General features: G+C 33.4%; 1 protein-coding gene across 1 annotated transcript; it reads right to left on the reverse strand.

Moving 5' to 3' along the window:
- Nucleotides 1-17,386: 17,386 nt before the first annotated feature.
- LOC110668980 (proline-rich protein 4) lies at nucleotides 17,387-19,740 on the reverse strand. Its single transcript, XM_058146753.1, has 2 exons — nucleotides 19,455-19,740; nucleotides 17,387-19,168 (listed from the first exon to the last, which is right to left on the reverse strand). The coding sequence occupies exons 1-2, from the start codon at nucleotides 19,627-19,629 to the stop codon at nucleotides 17,547-17,549; spliced, it is 1,797 nt and encodes a 598-aa protein (XP_058002736.1). The 5' UTR covers nucleotides 19,630-19,740; the 3' UTR covers nucleotides 17,387-17,546.
- Between the last annotated feature and the right edge of the window lie 953 nt (nucleotides 19,741-20,693).

Below are 20,693 nucleotides of genomic sequence, written 5' to 3' on the forward strand. Positions count from 1 at the left end.
TTGCACTCTTCACTCAACTCACAAGAAACATCTTTTTGCAAGAGTCTAGACAAAGGCAATGCTATCTTAGAGAAATCCTTAATGAACCTGCGATAGAAACCTGCATGACCAAGAAAATAGCGTACTTCCCTCATAGTTGTGGGGTAGGATAAGTTCACAATTAAATCAATTTTAGAATAATCCACCTCAATACCCCTATTAGAGACAACATGACCTAAAACAATCCCCTGTTCCACCATAAAATGACACTTCTCATAATTCAAAACAAGATTTTTCTCAATGCATCTCTCAAGAACAAAAGTTAAATGATGTAAACATGCATCAAATGAATCACCATACACAGTAAAATCATCCATGAACACCTCAATGCAAGTATCAATGTAATCTGAAAATATGCTCATCATGCATCTCTAAAATGTGGCAGGTGCATTATAAAGCCCAAAAGACATCCTTCTAAAAGCAAAAGTTCAAAAAGGGCAAGTGAAGGTAGTCTTGTCTTGATCCTCCAGTTCAATCACAATTTGATTATATCCAGAAAAGCCATCAAGAAAACAGAAATAAGACTTACCTGCTAACCGCTCAAGCATCTGATCAATGAATGACAGTGGGAAGTGGTCCTTCATTGTTGTTGAATTCAGCTTGCGGTAGTCTATACACATTCGCCATCCACTTTGAATCCTTGTTGGAACAAGTTCATTATCTTGATTTGCTACCACAGTGACTCCTAATTTTTTTGGCACTACTTGGACTGGACTTACCCATTTGCTGTTTGATATTGGGTAAATAACTCCTGTATCCAATAGCTTTAAAATCTCCTTCTTCACAACCTCCATCATCTATGGGTTCAATCTCTTTTGAGCTTCTCTACTTGGTTTAGTCTCATCCTTCAGTAAAATCCTGTGCATGCACACTGATGGACTTATACCTTTGATGTCAGCTATTGTCCATCCAATTGCTTCCTTGTGTATTCTCAGAACTCTAATCAATCTGTCTTCTTGAATCTTTGTTAAATTACTTGAGATGATAACTGGAAGTGTCTCATTGTCTCCCAAGTAAACATACTTCAAATGCTCAGGTAAAGGCTTGAGTTCAAGAACTGGTGCCTGCACCACAGAAGGTAATAATTTTGTGTGAGATACAGGTAAGTCAATCTTTGATACTCCATACCTTTTTGGAACAGGAGGTAATGACTGCAATGCCATTACTGCCTCTTGAACCTCTACACTTAATGGTTAATTGGTACTGACTTCTTGAATTCCTTGACTAATCACCACTTCTAACTCATCCTCCATGCTTAACTCAAAAATATCCTGCACAAATGAATCAACAACATCAATAAAAAAAAACAGAATGGTCATCAGCAGGATACTTCATGGCATCAAAGATATTAAATTTGACAGTCTCTCCATCAAACTCCATAGTTAAGGTACTATCATCTACATCAATTTTTGTCTTGGCAGTTTTTAGAAAAGGTCTTCCAAACAAAATCAAATCTGACTTTGATGTGGGAACACTATCCTCCATATCTAGAGTGTAAGAATATGTAAGAAAAATCAATTTTCCAACCTGCACCAACGCATCCTCAACTACTCCCATGGGTAAGCATTAGAACGATCAGCTAACTGAATAATGACACTGGTTTCTTTCAAAGGACCCAAATTTAAAGTTTGAAAAAATGAATTTGACATAACATTAATAGATGCTCCTAAATCTGCCATTGCACGTTCAAATTTAGAATCACTTATTATGCAGGGAATAGAAAACGAACCTAGATCCTTACACTTAGGGGGTAATTTTTGTTGAATTAATGCCGACACATTTTCCCCCACACTGATCTTCTCATTATTCCTCAACTTACGCTTTGTAGTGCATAGTTCCTTAAGGAATTTAGCATACTTGGGAACTTGTTTGATCGCATCAAGTAAAGGTATATTCACCTCCACCTTTCTGAAAGTCTCCAAAATTTCTTTCTCTTGTTCTTCTTTCTTAGTCTTAGCCAACCTGCATGGGAATAGAGGAAGAATAGAATTATTAACCTTATTCAAGTTAGGCTCAGTATTTACCTCAATTTCAGGAACTTCATACTCTTTTGGCTCTTTTGCTCCTTGCTTTTTCTTTTTCATTGGCTCATGTGGAGTCTGGTTATCAACTTCTTTCCCACTCTGTAACAGCATAGCACTCGCATTTTCTCTGGAGTTCATGACTGTTTGTGATGGAAGCTTTCCAGAACCTTGAGCTTTCAGCTTACTCACAGATGAGGCTAACTGACCAATCTGCCTCTCTATGTTTTTAATGCTATTTCTGGTCTCCTGTTGAAACTATTGTGTATTGTTAGCCAAAGCCTTAACATTTTCATCAAGTGACATACCTTGATTTGAGGGAGGTGGAGGTGGAGGTGGTTGATTCACTTGTGGTCTTTGCTGCTGGTATTGGTTTTACACCGGTTGATTTTTATAACTCAAATTGGGATGATCTCGCCATCCTAGATTATAAGTATTAGAAAAGGGATCATACCTGCTTTGTGGCTGTCCATAATGTCCTACTGCATTAGCATTTTGCATTGATTCATCCTCTTGTAAAGCAGGACACATGTCAGTAGCATGACCCGAACTCGAACAAATCCCACATACCTTAATAGTTTTCATATTCCCTACAGACAACTGCTGCACCAAAGAAGTTAAATAAGAAATCTTTTTCTCAAGGTTAGATGTACTTACCTCATTAACCATCATAGGTGTGTGATCCATTCTCATTCCGAACTGCTGAGAATTTGCTACCATGTTAGTAATCAGCCTCCTTACTTCTTCTGGTGTCTTGTTAACCGAAGCTCCTCCACTAGTAGCATCTATCATACTATGGTCCATTTGTAGAAGTCCCTCATAGAAATACTAAATCAAGAGCTGCTCATTTATTTGATGATAGAGACAGCTTGCACACGGTTTCTTAAATCATTCCCAATACTCATACAAGCTCTCTCCATTGTACTGTAGGATGCCACAAATTTATTTTCTTATGTTGGCAGCACGGGAAGCAGGAAAATACTTCTCCAGCAATATCTACTTCATCCCATTCCATGAGTTAACAAATCCGGGAGGAAGGTAATACAACCAATCCTTAGCTGTGCCTTCCAGTGAGAAAGGGAAAGCTCGAAGCTTGATTTGATCCTCTGAAACTCCTTGAGGTTTCATGCTGGAGCACACAACATGAAATTCTTTTAAATACTTATGTGGATCCTCACCTACAAGACCATGAAACTTAGGCAACAAATGGATTAGTCCAGATTTTAACTCAAAAGCAATATTTAAAACAGGGTATTGAATACACAAAGGTTGTTGGTTTAGATTAGGAGCATCCAACCCTTTCAAAGTTCTAGCAGCCATGGTTTCATTTTCAGAATTTGAATCCAAATCCGAATCTGAACTTAACTCCCTTGGAGATTGGACTCCTTCAGATGTACTCGGAATCTGCTTAGCCTGTTTAGCCAATTTTCTCAACTGTTTAGCTGTTTTTTCTACTTCTGGATCAAAGATCAACTCACCAGATTGAGAAGTTCTTGTCATAAACAAAAAGAATTCAAAGTAAAAACAAAAAAAAATGCCTCAAAACCCTAGAAAACGATGGAATTTGGCCTCAAAAGGGTGGGGCCAAAGAATCCTACGAATTAATTGGTCTCGATCAGAACGTCGTTTCCTTCAAAACACGTATGGGCCACCCTCCATATCAACCAAAATTCTTAATGAATAGTAACATCGTAATTTTTTTCCTTTTTTTTTTTCAAAAACCTGAAAATAGCAATAACTCATAAATAAAATTAATAACAGAATATCCTAACACTAAAAACACGAAATCCAATAAATTTCAATCCCCGGCAACAGCGCCAAAATTCTTGATGGTTGTCGATTTCACTAGAAATTAAATTAACTGAAATTACCAGTAATTAAATATTTTCTGCAATAAGTGGTAAGCCCAGGTCGAACCCCAGAGACTGAATTACTAAATTTTGTGCACTTGTGTAATGGAAAAAAAAACAAAGGTTGGAGGGGGGGGGGGTGTAATTCACAATCCAAAGAAGAAATCAGAAATTAAGAACTAAAATTAAATATGAAACTCTCAAATTAAACAGACTTCGGTCTAAGGTAATTCGCATTCAAATGTATTGATTCGATCATAGACAAAAGAAATACAATTATATCTTATTGAATACTTAACGTAGATTTACCAAACAGCGAGGTAAACCCCTAACTTCCCTATACCCATCAATTCGAGCCCAGCACTCTTGTTGACTCTAATTATTAATTGAATTGGTATTAAGCAATCCTCATCAAATTAATAATTGCTTCAAGAATAGGAAGTAGTTAAGCTGAACGACAATTTATGAAGCATAAATCATTTAATTCACCCTATTATTTCCTTAGGTTATTATCAAAAACTGGGATCATAATCAATAAAACCTAATTACCACTCATGTTCAATCTTACACAACAATTATGGATTATGAAGATGAACTAGCAATTGATTACATCAAACAATTAACTAATAGGTCTTTTTAGCAAATCATTCAATAGATCAAAGACAATGAAATCAGAAAATAATAGATATTCAAAAAGACATAAATTAAATTAAGAATCTGGTCTCACAAATCACGCAAAAGAACTTGAATCCCTTAAACTAAATTAAAAACTTAGCCACTCATGTTCATGGCTTATAGAAATTTGAAGAAGAAAATTAAAGAAATGTAGGATGTGAATAGAGAATGAAAGTCTTATTCTCTCTTCGAGAGGCTGCTTCATATCCCCTTGTGTCGGCTGCTGCCTTTTCTATTTATAATAAATGGTCTAGGGTTAGGTTTAAGAGTCTTTCTCTTTGTCAAAAACTGCAACTGGAGCAAAATCAGGAAACTGACTGTCGACGGATACATGGCCCGTGTATCACTACACGGCCCAAGGCCGTGTAACTTACTGGAGCTGAATGGGTATGTCTTGCATTGGCATAGAAGGTTACACGAGTCTCCAGGATTTACACGGGTCAAGTTACATGGCCCGTGTACTTTGTTTCTTCTTCGGTTCTCTAGATTTCTTCTGGCAGAATTTTGCACGGGTCCATGGTTATGCTTACACGACCCGTGTACTTTGTATTAACAATGCTTCTCAATCCTTCGACCTTTCCAAGCTTCCTTCCACACTTTTATGCTCTGAAACTTCACCAAAACCCTAAAAAATATAGAAAGAGTCAAATTAATGCAAATGCTAAAAATTTCTCCATTTAACACAATTATTCCAACAACTCTCTAAACATATGCCTAATAGATAATTATACTTTAATCAACTGAATTAGGCATAAAGATATCCTAGAAATACTAAATGTGATGGGAGTAAAATTAATAAATTATGCACTTATCAAATAGCAATGAGCAATAATATAATAGAATTAATTTGAACAATGAAGATGAATCGAACAATTAACATATTATCCAAAGCAAATTGATTGAGAAGCAAACTCATGCCATATATTGTAAATACCACTCACCTGATCTCATGATACCAACTAGCAAATATCACCTTCCACCCACTTAAAACCATAATCAAAAGCTCCTCCTAAAACTGTAACAATAATCAATCAAATCAACTATAAACTTCTACTTTTCTAATTAAAAATCTGATAAAATTTAACAGCATTTCCCCTTAAATTTAGACTAACCTCTATGTTCCAAATCTTAATTCCATAAGCCAATAATTATATAAACATACTCAATCATCCAACTTATAGCTCCATAAAAATAATAATATCAAAAATAATACTCAATTCTATAATTTCCATAATCATTAAAATGTACTCATACATCAAAATCCAACTAAAATCCACATATATACTTCTCAAAAAAAATTCCACAATCACTCAAAAATTCAACAAACACCATATTCTATCTCAAAATAATCTTAGTTCTATCAAAATCACTTATTCAATGTAACCCAACCATTAATACCTAATCTGACAGCTTATACATTCAAATTTATATATAATGATCCAACAGTCAGATAAATTCTAAATTTTAACCATATATTCAAGACATCCATATACATCATCAGTAAAAATTTTAGCCTAAATTATCACTACATCATGAGATATCAACATTTTTATCCAACCCTTAAAATTCTAAATTTTTCATAAATAATTCTTAATCAAATAACTTATACAAAATAATTTGTATCTCATAAACCACAAGTCTAAAATTCACCAAATTTTAACACAACAACCTCAACATCCCAAATATCATTTTTACCAAATTTCATAATTTTCTAAGAATCCTAACCATTTATTTTTCTCAAATTTTAGTAGCCAAAATTTAGAATTCTAATTGCAAACAGCCTGTGTTCAACAATATATTTCTCCAAATCTAACTGTTGAAAAATCATCAAATTTTAAACATAACTTCTACACATACAACCTCAAACATATCCAAAAATCAACAGTGAAAGATGAGCCAAACTCACCTGGACGGAAGAGAAACTTGCTGCCTTTGCTGAACCCCTATTTTTGCTACTGTTCACCTTCTTTTCCATTTCTCTCTTTTTAATTCCTTGTATCCTAGGCCATAATCATTCTTTTCTCATTGTTGGGTTCTTTCTTACTAGGGAAACTCCAAAAATCCAGCTACCTTTTCTGCCTTACCCCTTATCTTCTTTTCCTTCTTCCTTTCTTTCTTTTTTTCCCTTTTATTTCTCCTCCTTTTGTTCCTCTTTCCCGATTCTTCTTCCCATTTTCTTTCTTTTTTTTTTCTTCCTTTTATCTACTGGAGAGAGGTGTCGGCTGTCCAACTTTTTAAACAAATTTTATTTGGTCCTTGAACTTTTCAAAAATCCTATTTTCCATCCCAAAACTTCTACAACTTTTCCTTCAAGTCCAAGTTCAAATTAAATTTTTCTCCCTAAAAATTTATAAATTTTATTTCTATTCAAATAATAATCATATGTAATATTTCTTCAAAAATTAGGGTGTTACATGACTTCTCTTAAATCGCCATCAGTAAAAAAATAAACATAATCATAAGATAATTTACTTTGGTTAAATCTTCTCCAACTTAGAGAATAAACCAAACATCGACGTCAAATATAACGAATTCATTATTTTGTAATCCATCCTTCCATTGCATAAATTTATTCTGCACATGCAACACTTCATCAGGTTCCTCTCTTCTTTCCCTGACTTCACATCTCCATGAGTGCCGATTGCCAGGTTCCTTTTCACCAAGCCTTATATTGGCAATCATATCAAGTATGAATTGAAGACCATCCTCTATTAAGCAACAGTTCCATATATGAATTGTTTCCAGTTCAAGGCACTCATCAAAGATCATATTAATGGCTTCCCTGTACAAGTAAGCTCCTTCAAAAACTAGGGTCACTAAGTTCTTCATTCTCCATAAAGTTTCAGCTACATCAACTGTTATAAATGTCATCATTACAAAAGGGCTGATTACATGTAGTGTCTTAAGTTCAGAGCAATTTTTACCAATTGCTTGTATGACACCAACAAAAACAGATTGCTGCTTAACTTGTTAGAAAACTATATGCTCAGCTTTTTTCCAATCACATATTGCTTTTGCAAAGCCTTTTTTTGTTATCCTAGAAAAGCCTTCTAGTATTAGTCGTTCAAGATTAGGAGTTCTGGAAGTGACCAATTAATTAAAGGGTAAGAATTCTAATCAGCAACATAAATTGAAACACAAGGCATCAATGAAGAAAATTATAGCTTGCTTACCTTTTGGCTATGTACTGAAGGTATTCATTAGTAATATTAAGATCTATCGGGACTAAAACTGTCTTTACAGATAATCTCCATTGCTCTAGAGAAAACCCATTAGCATCATTACCATCCATTACAGTCCTTAGTAGCTTACTTATTGATTTTTTAATTTTGTAATTAAAATTTGCAGAAGCTTTCACGGCAAGAGTTAAATCAAGCATATTACGCGTCCAAAACAAGATATCCCAATAGGCCAACATCCATGACTGGCACACAGAGGAGACAATACAAAACAAGTCATGGTTGGGCATTTTATAAAATATTTTTCTAAGGATATTAACGTCTAATTCCTCCCATCTTCTCTCAACCGTCAGAGCGGTGTCATGCACACTGCAGTTATCAGTGTTTCTCTTCTCGTTAGATGCCATTCTGTTAAATCTAACATTAACAAAAATATAACTTTAGGCTATAAACAAACAAAGAAACACAAGCTACTAAGTATAAGGATTATTTTTATATCTATTGATAAAAAAAATGATAATAATAACAAAAGTATTTCAAACTGAGAAACAATTTTTAACAGAAAGAATTGAAATTAATGTTTTGAGAGCTATGACTTAATAACTAATTCCAAATCCTTTTTGGGTTAGAATCCACAAATATATGAAATACCAAAGGACTATCTTACTTTAAAAATAAAATTTTGCTTAGGTTTATTATTTTGAAATTCCTAATTCTAGTGTTAATAGAATAATTATACTATACTTACATATTATCATTATTATTATTGATAATTGAATTTTGAATATTAATAAAAAAATTGAGAATTGTTTTTTATCTTTCTTTATGTGGTTCTACATCTATAATGATCAAGTTTCTGGGTGCTAAGTTTCTTTCAGTGCAGTACTTCAAAAACAAATGCCAGATTATCAAAATAAAATAAAATAAAAACCAGCATACTCAAATACACCAAATGCATAAAGATAAAAGAGAGAGTTTCTGCAGACTCAAATCCATGATGAAAACAAGTAAATAAATAAACATCAAGGATTACAAAATTGCTGAACACAAGAGAAAAAAAATTTCTTGGAAAAAAAATTACAAGAACCATCAACACACAGCATCATTACAGTAAGAATACATGATTGTTAAAAAAAAAAAAACAAAAATTTTAGATCTTCTTAGATCAAAAAGCTCTAAATCATTGATCAACTCTAATAATCGAAGATGAACCCAATTAATAAAATGATGCCAATAGACCAAAAAAAGTAAAAATCAATTTAGGTAGAAAGTAGAAGGGCGACAACTGAAACGATACATACATGGCAAGGAAGAGGTAGCCTGACTGTTGTCTGGTGTTAGAAACTTAAAATTTTCCTCTCAGTCTCGACTTTATAACTTTTTATTATCCTTTGTTTCTAAGACTTCCTTTATATGATTTTTTTTCGTACAATTGCTTTTCAACATGAACTCGAATAATTTTGAAAATTCAAAAATTAGGAAATTGACTTCACACATTACAGGCTTCATAACAATGGAACATCAAATTTACTGAAAATTTATTGAAGGGAGGGTTTGTTCAAAGTAAATCTAATTATTTGTTGTTTGCTAAGAATGTTGAGAGTGATTTCATTGCATTGTTTATCTATGTGGATGATATTATACAAGGAGTTTTAATGGATCAATTGAAATGTAATTTGGGTTCATATTTCAATTTGAAAGATTTAGGGCATCTTCTATATTTTTTTAGGTCTAGAAATTACAAGATCAACTAAAGGAATTGTTATTTCCCAAAAAAAAAGTTTGTTTTTGATATGCTAGAAGAGTATGATATGCTTGGTTCTAAATCAAGTTCTATTCTAGTTGAAGTTAATGTCAAATTTGTTCACATGGAGGAAAGGTTACTTAAGGATCCTACTGTGTATAGACAATTGGTTGGAAAATTTATGTATGTCACTTTGACTAGGCTTGATATAGCTTATGAAGTGCATGTGTTGACTTAATTCATGGATAAGCCATCTTAGATGCATTTACTTACTACCTATAAAGTTCGAAAGTATCTTAAAAATGCACCAGGTCAAGGACTTTTTTGTCTTCTAGATTTGAGCTTAAGTTATTGGCTTTTTCTAACAATAATTAGACTGGTTGTAATGAAACAAGGAAGTCCTTAATAGGGTTTTGTATCTTTCTCGGGCAATCCTTGATAAGTTGGAAGTTAAAGAAACAATCTACAATCTTAAGAAGTTCTGCTGAGGCAGAATATAAAGCAATGGCATCTGTTATAGCTGAGATACTCCGGCTGCTGTCATTATTAAAGGATTTGGGTGTTGATGTTCCTAGACCTGTAAACTTGGATACTAATAGTGTTTTTGCCATTCTCATTTCTAAAAATCCAGTACTACACGAAATAACTAAGCATATTGAAATAGACTGCCATTTCATTAGAGAAAAGATTCAGCTTAGCTTAATCAATCCAAAGTATATGAATGAAAAGGAGCAATTTTAACGATATTTTTACAAAAGCTCTTCATCCTAGACAATTTCATTATCTTTTAAGCAAGTTGAACATTGATAACATATATGTTCAAATTGAGGAAGAGTGTCAAGCTAAGCAAGCTGAAAAAGAGCTAAAAAGTTACAGCAATGTTGTTTGTTGAATCAAGTTTAACTTGGTTACTGTAATTTAATTTTATTTAATTTGTTTTAGAATTAGTTAATGAGTGTTGGGCACTGAAGGAGTCGTATATGTCTAAGATAAGAGTTGCAGAGATGAGAATTTTAAGGTGGATGAGTGGTCATACTATACTAGATAAAGTCTGTAATGAGAGTATTAGAGAAAAGGTAGGAGTGCTGCCAATTGAGGATAAGTTGAGAGAAAAAAAAATTGAAGTGGCTTGGTCATATGAAGCGTAGACATACGGCGGCTCCAGTTAGACAAGTAAAACACATTAGGCTAGAGGGTAGAAAGAAAAGAAGGGGTAGATCTAAACTGACTTGGAGGAGAGTGGTACAACATGACTTAAAAACATTGCACATTTCCGAGGATTTAACCCAAAATCGTTTAAAATAGAAAAAGAGAATTCATATAGCTGACTCCAAATTCTTGGGATAAAGGCTTAATTGAGTTGAGTTGAGTTAGAATTAGTTAACTGCTTTTAGCTCTGTTAGTTAGTTGACAGCTGGCACTTTTAATTGTAATTGTTTTGCTTATTTTTCCTTTGTCTCTTGTATGCATATAAGTTGAGAACAACTTTATTGATCTAACGAGAATCACAGCTTCTCTCCCAAATTACTTTCGTAATGGAGAATTATTTTGTTAGGCCTTTTAATTTCTATATTTTTATTATTGGACCTAATATAAAATACTTATTACATTACCTAAAAACTCATAAAAAAGTCATAAATTGAAAATCAATCACTTCAATTCTTTGGTGAAAATATCAAAACCAAAAAATCGAACTTTTAAAAAATACTAACCAAATTAAATTAATTAAAAACACTAAATTAAATTGATTTGGTTTAATTTTTTTTATCATAACCAATTTTTTGCCACCCTTAATGTGGATAATAGAAAAATTGGAATTCTTTGAAGAAGGAAATAATATTGAGAGAATTTAAAATTTATGGATTCAAAAATCATGAATTGAGAAAATATAAGACTCTGTTGTTTGGAATAATAAAAAATTCATGGATTTATATACTTGAATTTTCTATAAATTCATGTTTATTTCAATAGTTAAATTTAATACATTTTCAAAAGAAAATTCTAAATATACCCCTTAAAATTTAAAACTTATAACTATAATTTTGATTTAATTAAAATTGCATGTTGGGTTCATGTGTACCACACAATGTGTGCTAAGCTATGTTATTTTAGTGAAATTTATCACAATGTTAAGAAATATAATTAATTATAATTTAAAATAATATTAAATAGTTTTAATGAAATGAAAATAATTAATATATAGTAAAATTAATGTTGAATAAAATATTATTTCAAATTTAAATATTTAATAAATACTAACAAGATAGCCTGAAACTTAAATAGTATTTTTTTAATTAATTGTATAATTATATTATATTAATATAATATTTTATAATTTATAACTATTGAGGAGGACAATTTTTGAATATCAAATTATTATGAATTTCCTCATTCATCTAAAATGGTGAATCTGGCAAAATCTCATGTAGGAGGTGGAATTGTAAAACCCCCAAGGATTTTCTACTCAACTCAACTAAGCCTTTATTGTAACACTCCTATATTAAGTAGTCTATATATTATGCTATTCCTGCGACTAGTGCCTGTTCGGACAGTCAAGATGTTTAGAACCATATTTAAATTATCTAGAAAAGTCATAAATAAAAATTAATAGAAATCATATAAGGGTGAAATGGAAATAAGAAAACAAAGCATAGTCAGTTAAATGAGCCGAGGTCCCGGCAATGGGTGATCGAAATGGGAAGTGACTGCGAGTTCAGTTGCTAACCTAAATTTGTGTGGGACCCTGTGACACCTCAGGCTTAGGGATAATTGCGAAGTTAATGGTAAAGTGAAAACCACAGAAAAGAATAGAGAACCAGCTCAAATAATTGAATCAAAGTTCAGGAAGCAATCTAGTGCTGTTAGAAAAACTGATCAGACTGGTAAGGGGCAATTGGGTCAATTCACCCTTAGAGGTGACTCTTAGCCTAAATGTCCATTAAAATGTAGAAAATTAAATTTATGAAAAATAGAATAAAAGTGAAGTGGTGGAGGGAAGAAAAGAAAAACAAAAGAATAGAAAATTCAAAAAAAAAATGCTTACAAAAGAAAAGAAAATTCAAAAAAAATTAAATGTTTATGACATCATGATGATGTAAGCATGACAATAAATATTTATAATTTAATTAAATTAATTTGAGATAAGTACAAATAAGATTAAATGGGAATTAAAAAGAAAAAAACCTTCCTTCTTCCTTATTCTCCTAGCTGTCCCACCTTCTCTCTCTTACACTCTCTCAAAAACCTCCATTGATGAGCCAGTAAAGCTCATTAAAACCCTAATTTTCCCTCATTATTCCTATAATTCCCAACACTAATTCTTAAAATCTTACTTTGGGTTGAAGATTGAAAGAAGAAAATTGAAGAATTTAAGAAGATTGAAAAGCTTCACATAGGTGAGTTATCTCTCTCTACTTGATTAAGTATACATGTATAAAATTAAGTTGAAATTGATGAGTTTATGTAAAGAAATATGAAAAATCATGCATGTATGGAACACTATGAAATTCGGCCAGCTTGTGAGAGTGAAGGATTTGATGAGTTAAATTGAATTAAACATGTTTTGTGATGTTTTATGAGGTGTTGGGTATAATTAGTGAAGTAATTTTGACATGAATTAGACAATTGCAAAATTAGGATTCTTGGTGATTAGGGTTTAAGGTAAAATTGGGAATTTTTAGAATTGTGGACTAATTAATGTGTTTAATGCTCAATTAAGGTCAATTAGGGTGCTTATAAGTACAATTTGATGATTGGAATTGAGATAGGTCATGGATGTGGAATAGTTAGATTCTGGACAGCCTAACCTTTGTCCACTTAAGAGGTCATAAGTTGAATTGCATGAGTCCAATTGGTGTGAGGATAATTAGAGATGAAACTAGGGTCACAATGCTACAATTTTGATGAAGAAACCTTGCCCAAAAAGTGACTACAAGTTGGTCTAAAATTAGGTTGAATCCAGAATTAGTGCCCTGATTCTGGGCAGAATTGATCAAATGAATAGTACATGTTCAAATGGCCATAACTTTGTGTAGAGAGGTCCAAATGACCTGATTTTTAAATCATTGGAAAGCTTAGACATATTAGAACAACTTTCATGAAGGACACAAACCCAAGTTTTTACCATAACCTAGTCAAATTTCTAATTAAAATTAGGTCACCAAAACTGCTAGAACCAAAAACTTGCCCAGAAAATCTGAAAATGACCAATCCGGCCAGTTATGGTAAAAATATCATAACTTGAGCTACAAAACTCCAAATGGAGTGATTAAAAAAAAGAATTAAACTAGACATATTAAGAAACAACTTTGATGAAGAAAGTTTAGCCAAATTTTCACTGTAGATTAGTCCAATGGAATAGTAAACGTAAGAGACTAAAACTGAAATTTTGAAATTACTCTTAATAGGCCTTGAATTGTAATTGGCAACCAATGCCAACAAAATTAAAAATCAAAATGTGGTAGAATAGGAATAGTATACCTATTAATTATGAAAAAATTAACATTTTGAATGAATAGTAAAGTGAATAGTAACCACAAATATCCCAATTGCAAAGGACTCAAACCTTATAAGTTTTATTGGGTAAATTAAGTATATAAGAATTTAATTGTTGGATTATTTATTTAGAAATAAGTTGAATGGATATTGAAATGCTCTAATTATGTGTTTCAGTGGGAAAGGAGCCCTCCAAAGAAGGAGGAAAAATTGGACCAAGTCAAGACTAGTTAAGAGGTTTGTGCACAATAACTAACTCCTTTTTTACTTTCAAATTGAATTTTGAATTGAATGAGTTGTGAATTTAATTTATGGCCTTATTTATATTGAATACTTTGATTAATAAAAATTATGTGTTGTTAGCCCAATTTTGGGAAATTATTTGAAATGAAATAAGAATGTGAATTGATGAATATTTTTTATGCTTGAAAAATTGTTGAAATGGTTTGAAACCACAGTGTCATGACTATATATTTGAATTCCTCACTAGCTTGCCTAGTGAGACAAATTAGATTTATATTCCCTCTCTGGCTGAAGTGTTGAGGTATGTGCCAGTTGAGGACAAATTGAATGAGTACTCATATATTTGTACTAGCTAGCCTTTGCATTCTCCATTAGCCTTTGGTTATTGGGACGAATTGGATATTTGTATCATGATAAAGTTGTGTGACTTTTCAAAATTTTGGTTTATGATTTGTGGAATGAAATTTGATTTATTTAAGGAAATTTTTGGCTTTAGAAATTAATGTGACGCCCCTTACCCGTCTACCGTATAGCCGAGCAAGAAGTGTCACATTTGGTGCCGGAGCACCCTATCTTGTTTTAGCATATCTATTGTAAACTTTTGATGTCATTATGTGTAGAATTTTTTTTTTTTTATATCTTATTTCTGTGGAGACCCGGACAGAGCCTCCCTTATTTTATTAGCATCTGGTGGGTTCCACTAATCACCTGTTAACATGTCCATATTCATTTCACACATTTCCATATCATATTCTCATGTATCATATCATTTACAATATTTATGAGATCTAAAAATGAAGTATTATCTATTGCATTCATATAGAAATTCATAGATAATAAATTACAAGTTTTCATTTCAATCTCAAAGTTTAATTACAAGTCCAAAATGAAATACATCATAAACTAGTAATTACATCATGACTAAACATAATGAACCAAAATACTAGTCTATACATGGGCCCTGTAATGGCCCGGCCCACTAGTGATATTGTCCGCTCTGGGCCGAAGCCCTCACGGTTTTAAAACGCGTCAATAGGGGTTACGAACCACCAACTTATGAACCCGGCATCTCTTCCGTGTTTTGTCGATGTGGGATTTGGCTAGGGTGTTACAATCCAGCCCCCTTATGGGACTCAGCGTCCTCGCTGAGGTTTGCCCCACCATCGTTCAAGGTTGCACGCGGAGCGGCTCTGATACCACAAATGTAATGGCCCGGCCCACTAGTGATATTGTCCGCTCTGGGCCGAAGCCCTCACGATTTTAAAACGCGTCAATAGGGGTTACGAACCACCAACTTATGAACCCAGCATCTCTCCCATGTTTTGTCGATGTGGGATTTGCCTAGGGTGTTACAATTAAGCATGATTTTCTATGTGTTAATAATTCAATTGATTTAGTTTGAAAAATTGTGATTTATTGGTTGTGTAAATTATTATTTCCTTAAAGTTGTGCACCACTGAGTCTTTGGCTCAGCGATAGCTTTTTATTGCTACCGCAGGTAAAGAGACAGATAAAGCAGCAGAGTAGGCTGCTGGTGACGTGAAAAAATCATTATTTTGAAGTCATTACCGGGTATATAGAATATACCCTTGTAAAAAAAATTTTTAATGTATATGTATCTGTGTGTATGTACATACTTGACTTGAGCAGTTGTATAAAACTTTTATAATTTTATTTTGATCAATGTGAATATTTGTAATGTAAGCCAGTTATTTCTTATTAATGAAGTCTTTGAGCTTCTTTTGAAAATTTTTTTATAATGAATTGGTTGAAATTGTGTTGATTGAGAATGGATTATGATGAGTTTAAATGGAGTTGTGGTTTAAATGTATATTGAGAGTATTTTCTCAGGTTTTGAAGAACTGTTTTCTCCATTTACAAACGGAACTCTATCAAAATTTCCATAAAAATTGTAGAAATTCCAAAAAGATCAAAATTTATTACCATGATATAAACCCCAATAAAAGTTCTTTAATGATAATTATCTTCTCTTTTCACCTTGAAGGAAATTGAAATTGTTTAAAATCCCTTATAATATATTTAGTGGATTATCGGAAGGCAAGGTTGGGTAATTCATTGGATATATTACGAGATCATGTCATGCCTTATGTAAGGATAATGTGTGATATTTATCCCAAAAATTTATTAGGGTCGGCTATATGGATTCTCTTTCTCCACTCTAAACAATTTTAGGCTAAATCCTCGGAAATGTATAATGCTTCTAGGTCATGTTCCCCCAAGGATTTTCTAAACTTTATAAATTTTACTCTTTTTTTCATCAGATAAATGGTTAATTTCAGTGAAATCCATGAATTCTATGAAATCTCTCATTCAGAAACCCTCAATTTTCAGGTTGATGCCCTGCTTTAATTTTATTAAATATTAAATAACAAAACTATAAAGGGTGCTAAATTTCTAGTATCATGATTATAATTTTTAAATTTTCAACACTAACTTAAATAATTGTTAGTTAGTTGATTTATTATTTTTCTTTAACTCTTAAATTTATAGAAATTAGGGAGTTGTGAAAATAGAAAGGAATCCATTAATTATTACTAGATGAATTGAGGTTTTATACATAGAATTAAAAAAAATGAAGAAATTATTTTTTTATGAGAGTATAGTGGTAAAATAATATTATCTCTATTTATTTTTATCTATCATTTTTAAAAGTTGTTTTGTCTATAATTATTTGTCATTTTAAAAAGATTAAGGAAATATTAATTATATTTTTTTTTTTCAATTTTACCCATATATTTACTAAAAACAATAACTATTTGTACAATTTTTTAAAACCTATCTTAACACATTACCTATCTTTCTTTTAATTAGGTAAGATAAAAGATAATTTAGTTAAATTAAAAAGTATTTTATTGTAATATAAGTAATTTAATTGTTTTCTTAATTGCCATAAAAAAAATCTTAGAAATATAGATAAAAGTGGATGGAGTAGCATATTCTAATAGAGATATAAAACTATTTTTGGAGTTCTCACCTACAAGCTTACATTTTTAGATTGAGAGGTTTCTTGACATGGTATTAGAGTTTTTTAAATCAAAGAGGTCACCCTATTTATTAGTTGGATAATTTCTGCAAAAGGTAAAGTGAATCGATATTTGTTCACGCTCAAACCTAATGGGCTTTCATTGAAAATAAATTATTAATTAAAAAAAGTGGCAGGCATACAAAGATATATCATTTACAAATGTGAAGAAAACAATGTACTCAAACACAATCGTGAGAAAGGTTTTATTGTGGTACTGAAAACTTCATATTGGGGATCATAAATATCACCAGTAGCCTAATGAATAGGAGAAAATGGTGGCAATGGAGGCCATTTTCCAAAGATGTGGTGGTGGAATGGCTTTGGAGGAATCTTTGGGAAAGGAGGAAGCTTAGGAAGAGGAGGGCATGGCTTCTTGTAAATTGGAGGGATTTTTGGGAGTGGAGGGAGAGGCTTATAAAAGATTGGTGGTTTTGGTTTATAGATTGGAATAGGAGGTGGTACGATTGGAGGAGGCTTCACAACTGGTGGTTTTGGTTTGAAGATTGGAACAGGAGGTGGTAGAATTGGAGGAGGCTTCACAATTGGTGGTTTTGGTTTTGGCTTATACACTGGAGTTGGAGGAGGTTTAAACACTGGTGGTTTTGGTTTATAGATTGGAACAGGAGGTGGTAGGATTGGAGGAGGCTTCACAACTGGTGGTTTTGGTTTGTAGATTGGAACAGGAGGTGGTAGAATTGGAGGAGGTTTCACGATTGGTGGTTTTGGTTTTGGCTTGTAGATTGGAACTGGTGGCTTTGGTTTTGGCTTATATATGGGAACAGGAGGAGGCTTATACACTGGTGGCTTTGGTTTTGGCTTATATATGGGAATAGGAGGAGGCTTATACATTGGTGGCTTTGGTTTTGGCTTGTACACTGGTGGCTTTGGTTTTGGCTCATACGCCGGTGGCTTTGGTTTTGGCTTGTAAACCGGAACCGGAGGAGGCTCATACGCCGGTGGCTTTGGTTTTGGCTTGTAAACCGGAACCGAAGGGGGCTCATACGCCGGTGGCTTTGGTTTTGGCTTGTACACCGGAACCGAAGGGGGCTCATACGCAGGTGGCTTTGGTTTTGGCTTGTACACCGGAACCGAAGGGGGCTCATACGCCGGTGGCTTTGGTTTTGGCTTGTACATCGGAACCGAAGGGGGCTCATACACCGGTGGCTTTGGTTTTGGCTTGTACACCGGAACCGGAGGGGGCTTGTAGACTGGTGGCTTGGGTTTTGGTTTTGGCTTATAGATGGGAATAGGAGGAGACTTGAAGATTGGTGGCTTTGGTTTTGGCCTGTAGATTGGGACAGGAGGAGGCTTAAAAACTGGTGGTTTAGGTGGTGGCTTATAGACTGGAATTGGTGGAGGAAGAGGCTTCGGAGGGAAAACTTTTGGTGGGAGTGGAGGGAGAGGCTTTGGAGGGAAGATTTTTGGCGGGAGTGGAGGAAAAACCTTTGGTGAGAGCGGAGGAAATACCTTTGGAGGTAGTGGAGGAAACACTTTAGGAGGGAACAGATATGGATGGCCAAAGCTTTTCGATGGAGGAAGTTTCCATTTAGGCAATGGTGGGAACTTAAAGTGAGGCCACAAGAAAGTTGAAGTGCAAGTTAAAGGTGAAAATTTCAGTTTTCCTGCAAGCCCAAATGTGTGTTTTCCATTGCTTTTGGACTTGAAAATAATCTTGGAAGACTCAAGACCGCTGTGAGCAGGGCATGGTGTTGCTGAGGCACTGTGTAGTTGAGCATAACATTCTTCCTTTAATTTTTCATCTTTTACCATATCACTAGGAAGAATCACTTTGAACTTTCCGTCTTCATCCAACTCTCCAGCTCCCCTTGTTTTGAACTTTCCATTTTCCGGCTTGCAGTCGATGGTTACACGAAGCCCTGCCACAAATCAACAGTGCATAAGATATCATCTTCACAATGGTGCAAAACCATGTTAGCTTAAAAATTTAAAGGCTAGCCCATGCCTGATTTCTAATGTATGGCTAAATAATGCTATATTATATGATACTAAAAGAGCAGACATATACAAGTGAGATATCTCAGGGGTACTTGAATGGTCTTGAGTCCCGTGGGAGCCGATTAAAAAAAAAAAAAAGGAACGGACATATGATTCAGAAAATTTTTACTTCTGTCTTGCCTATCTCCAAAACAAGAATGCACCAACCTGAAAGTGCCTGGCTGGTCTGAATGTTGCTTTCTGCACAGTCTGCACATTCCCCTATTCCAATTACCTCCACTGTAGTACTCTTATCATTATCACCATAGGAGGAGGTTGCAGAAAACAGTGCAGATACGTAGAAGCACAGAAGTGCTGCTCGAAAAAGGGGGAGAATCCCCATTGGGAAAACACCAATGCCTCCTCAAAATAAAGAAAACCAAGAACACCCCACAAAAACCAACTTTTTAGAAGCTTAGAGCTTCTATTTGTGTTGATCTATGGCAGGAGAGTGGAGGGTTATTATACAATGAGCTTAAAGAAGTTATTTCAAACGCAATGAAGGCACACGCCGACACCCACGTGAGGGACTCACATGAGGCTATGGGACCCTTTGAGCTAAGCTTGTTTTCAGTTTGAAAATGATAGTAACGTGTACATACCCGCTTCTTCAAAAAAAGGGCATTATCTTTCATTCAATGAGCTCTCAACTGTACACAGCTAGATCTTTCTCTACTATCTCCACCTTTTTAGACCTACTTAGCTGTTCCTCATTAATACTTTGCTTTTATTATACCAAGAAACGCTTGTAAAAAGGGAAAAATAGCAACCCTAAAAATTCAAATAAATTAATAATGTATTTGAAGGATATCTTGAAGAATGAAGATAAATTACAATGTTGTATTGTGAGGCTCAAAACAACTTCACATGAATCCATTGAATATACATGTCATCTTGTCAACCAAAATTAATTAGGTACTGCAACATTAATAAATTTTTTTAAAGTAATTATAGTACTGTTAGTACTAACATTGTAGATAAATAAAATCAATCCTTTTCTCTCTCTCATTTTAAGCTTGGTGATATATTAAGCGGCTCTTAATTACGTTGTCTATAGGTTGCAGAGGAATCTTTACTTGGGTGTTCAATCGTTTTTGGTAATTTTTATGGTAAAGTGGGCATACATATATATATCGGTACAACAATAATAACTAAGTATTAGTCTCAAACTAATAAAGTTAAACCTATATGAACTTAACAAAATATAGTCGATCCCAAACCTGAATAAAAGAGAAAAATTGCGATAAGTGGACTGCCAATGTAAAATTCGATATTTTTCATGAAATAGATTCTTATAATACCTTTCGCTAACAAGATAAAATTTTAAATTAAAAGTATATATGTTTCAGTTGTTTCATAATATATCTCCGTTGTTGATCACTGTTTTTAACTTAATGATATTAAAAA

This window comes from Hevea brasiliensis, chromosome 1 (genome assembly GCF_030052815.1).
Source record: "Hevea brasiliensis isolate MT/VB/25A 57/8 chromosome 1, ASM3005281v1, whole genome shotgun sequence".
Classification (NCBI taxonomy): domain Eukaryota; kingdom Viridiplantae; phylum Streptophyta; class Magnoliopsida; order Malpighiales; family Euphorbiaceae; genus Hevea; species Hevea brasiliensis.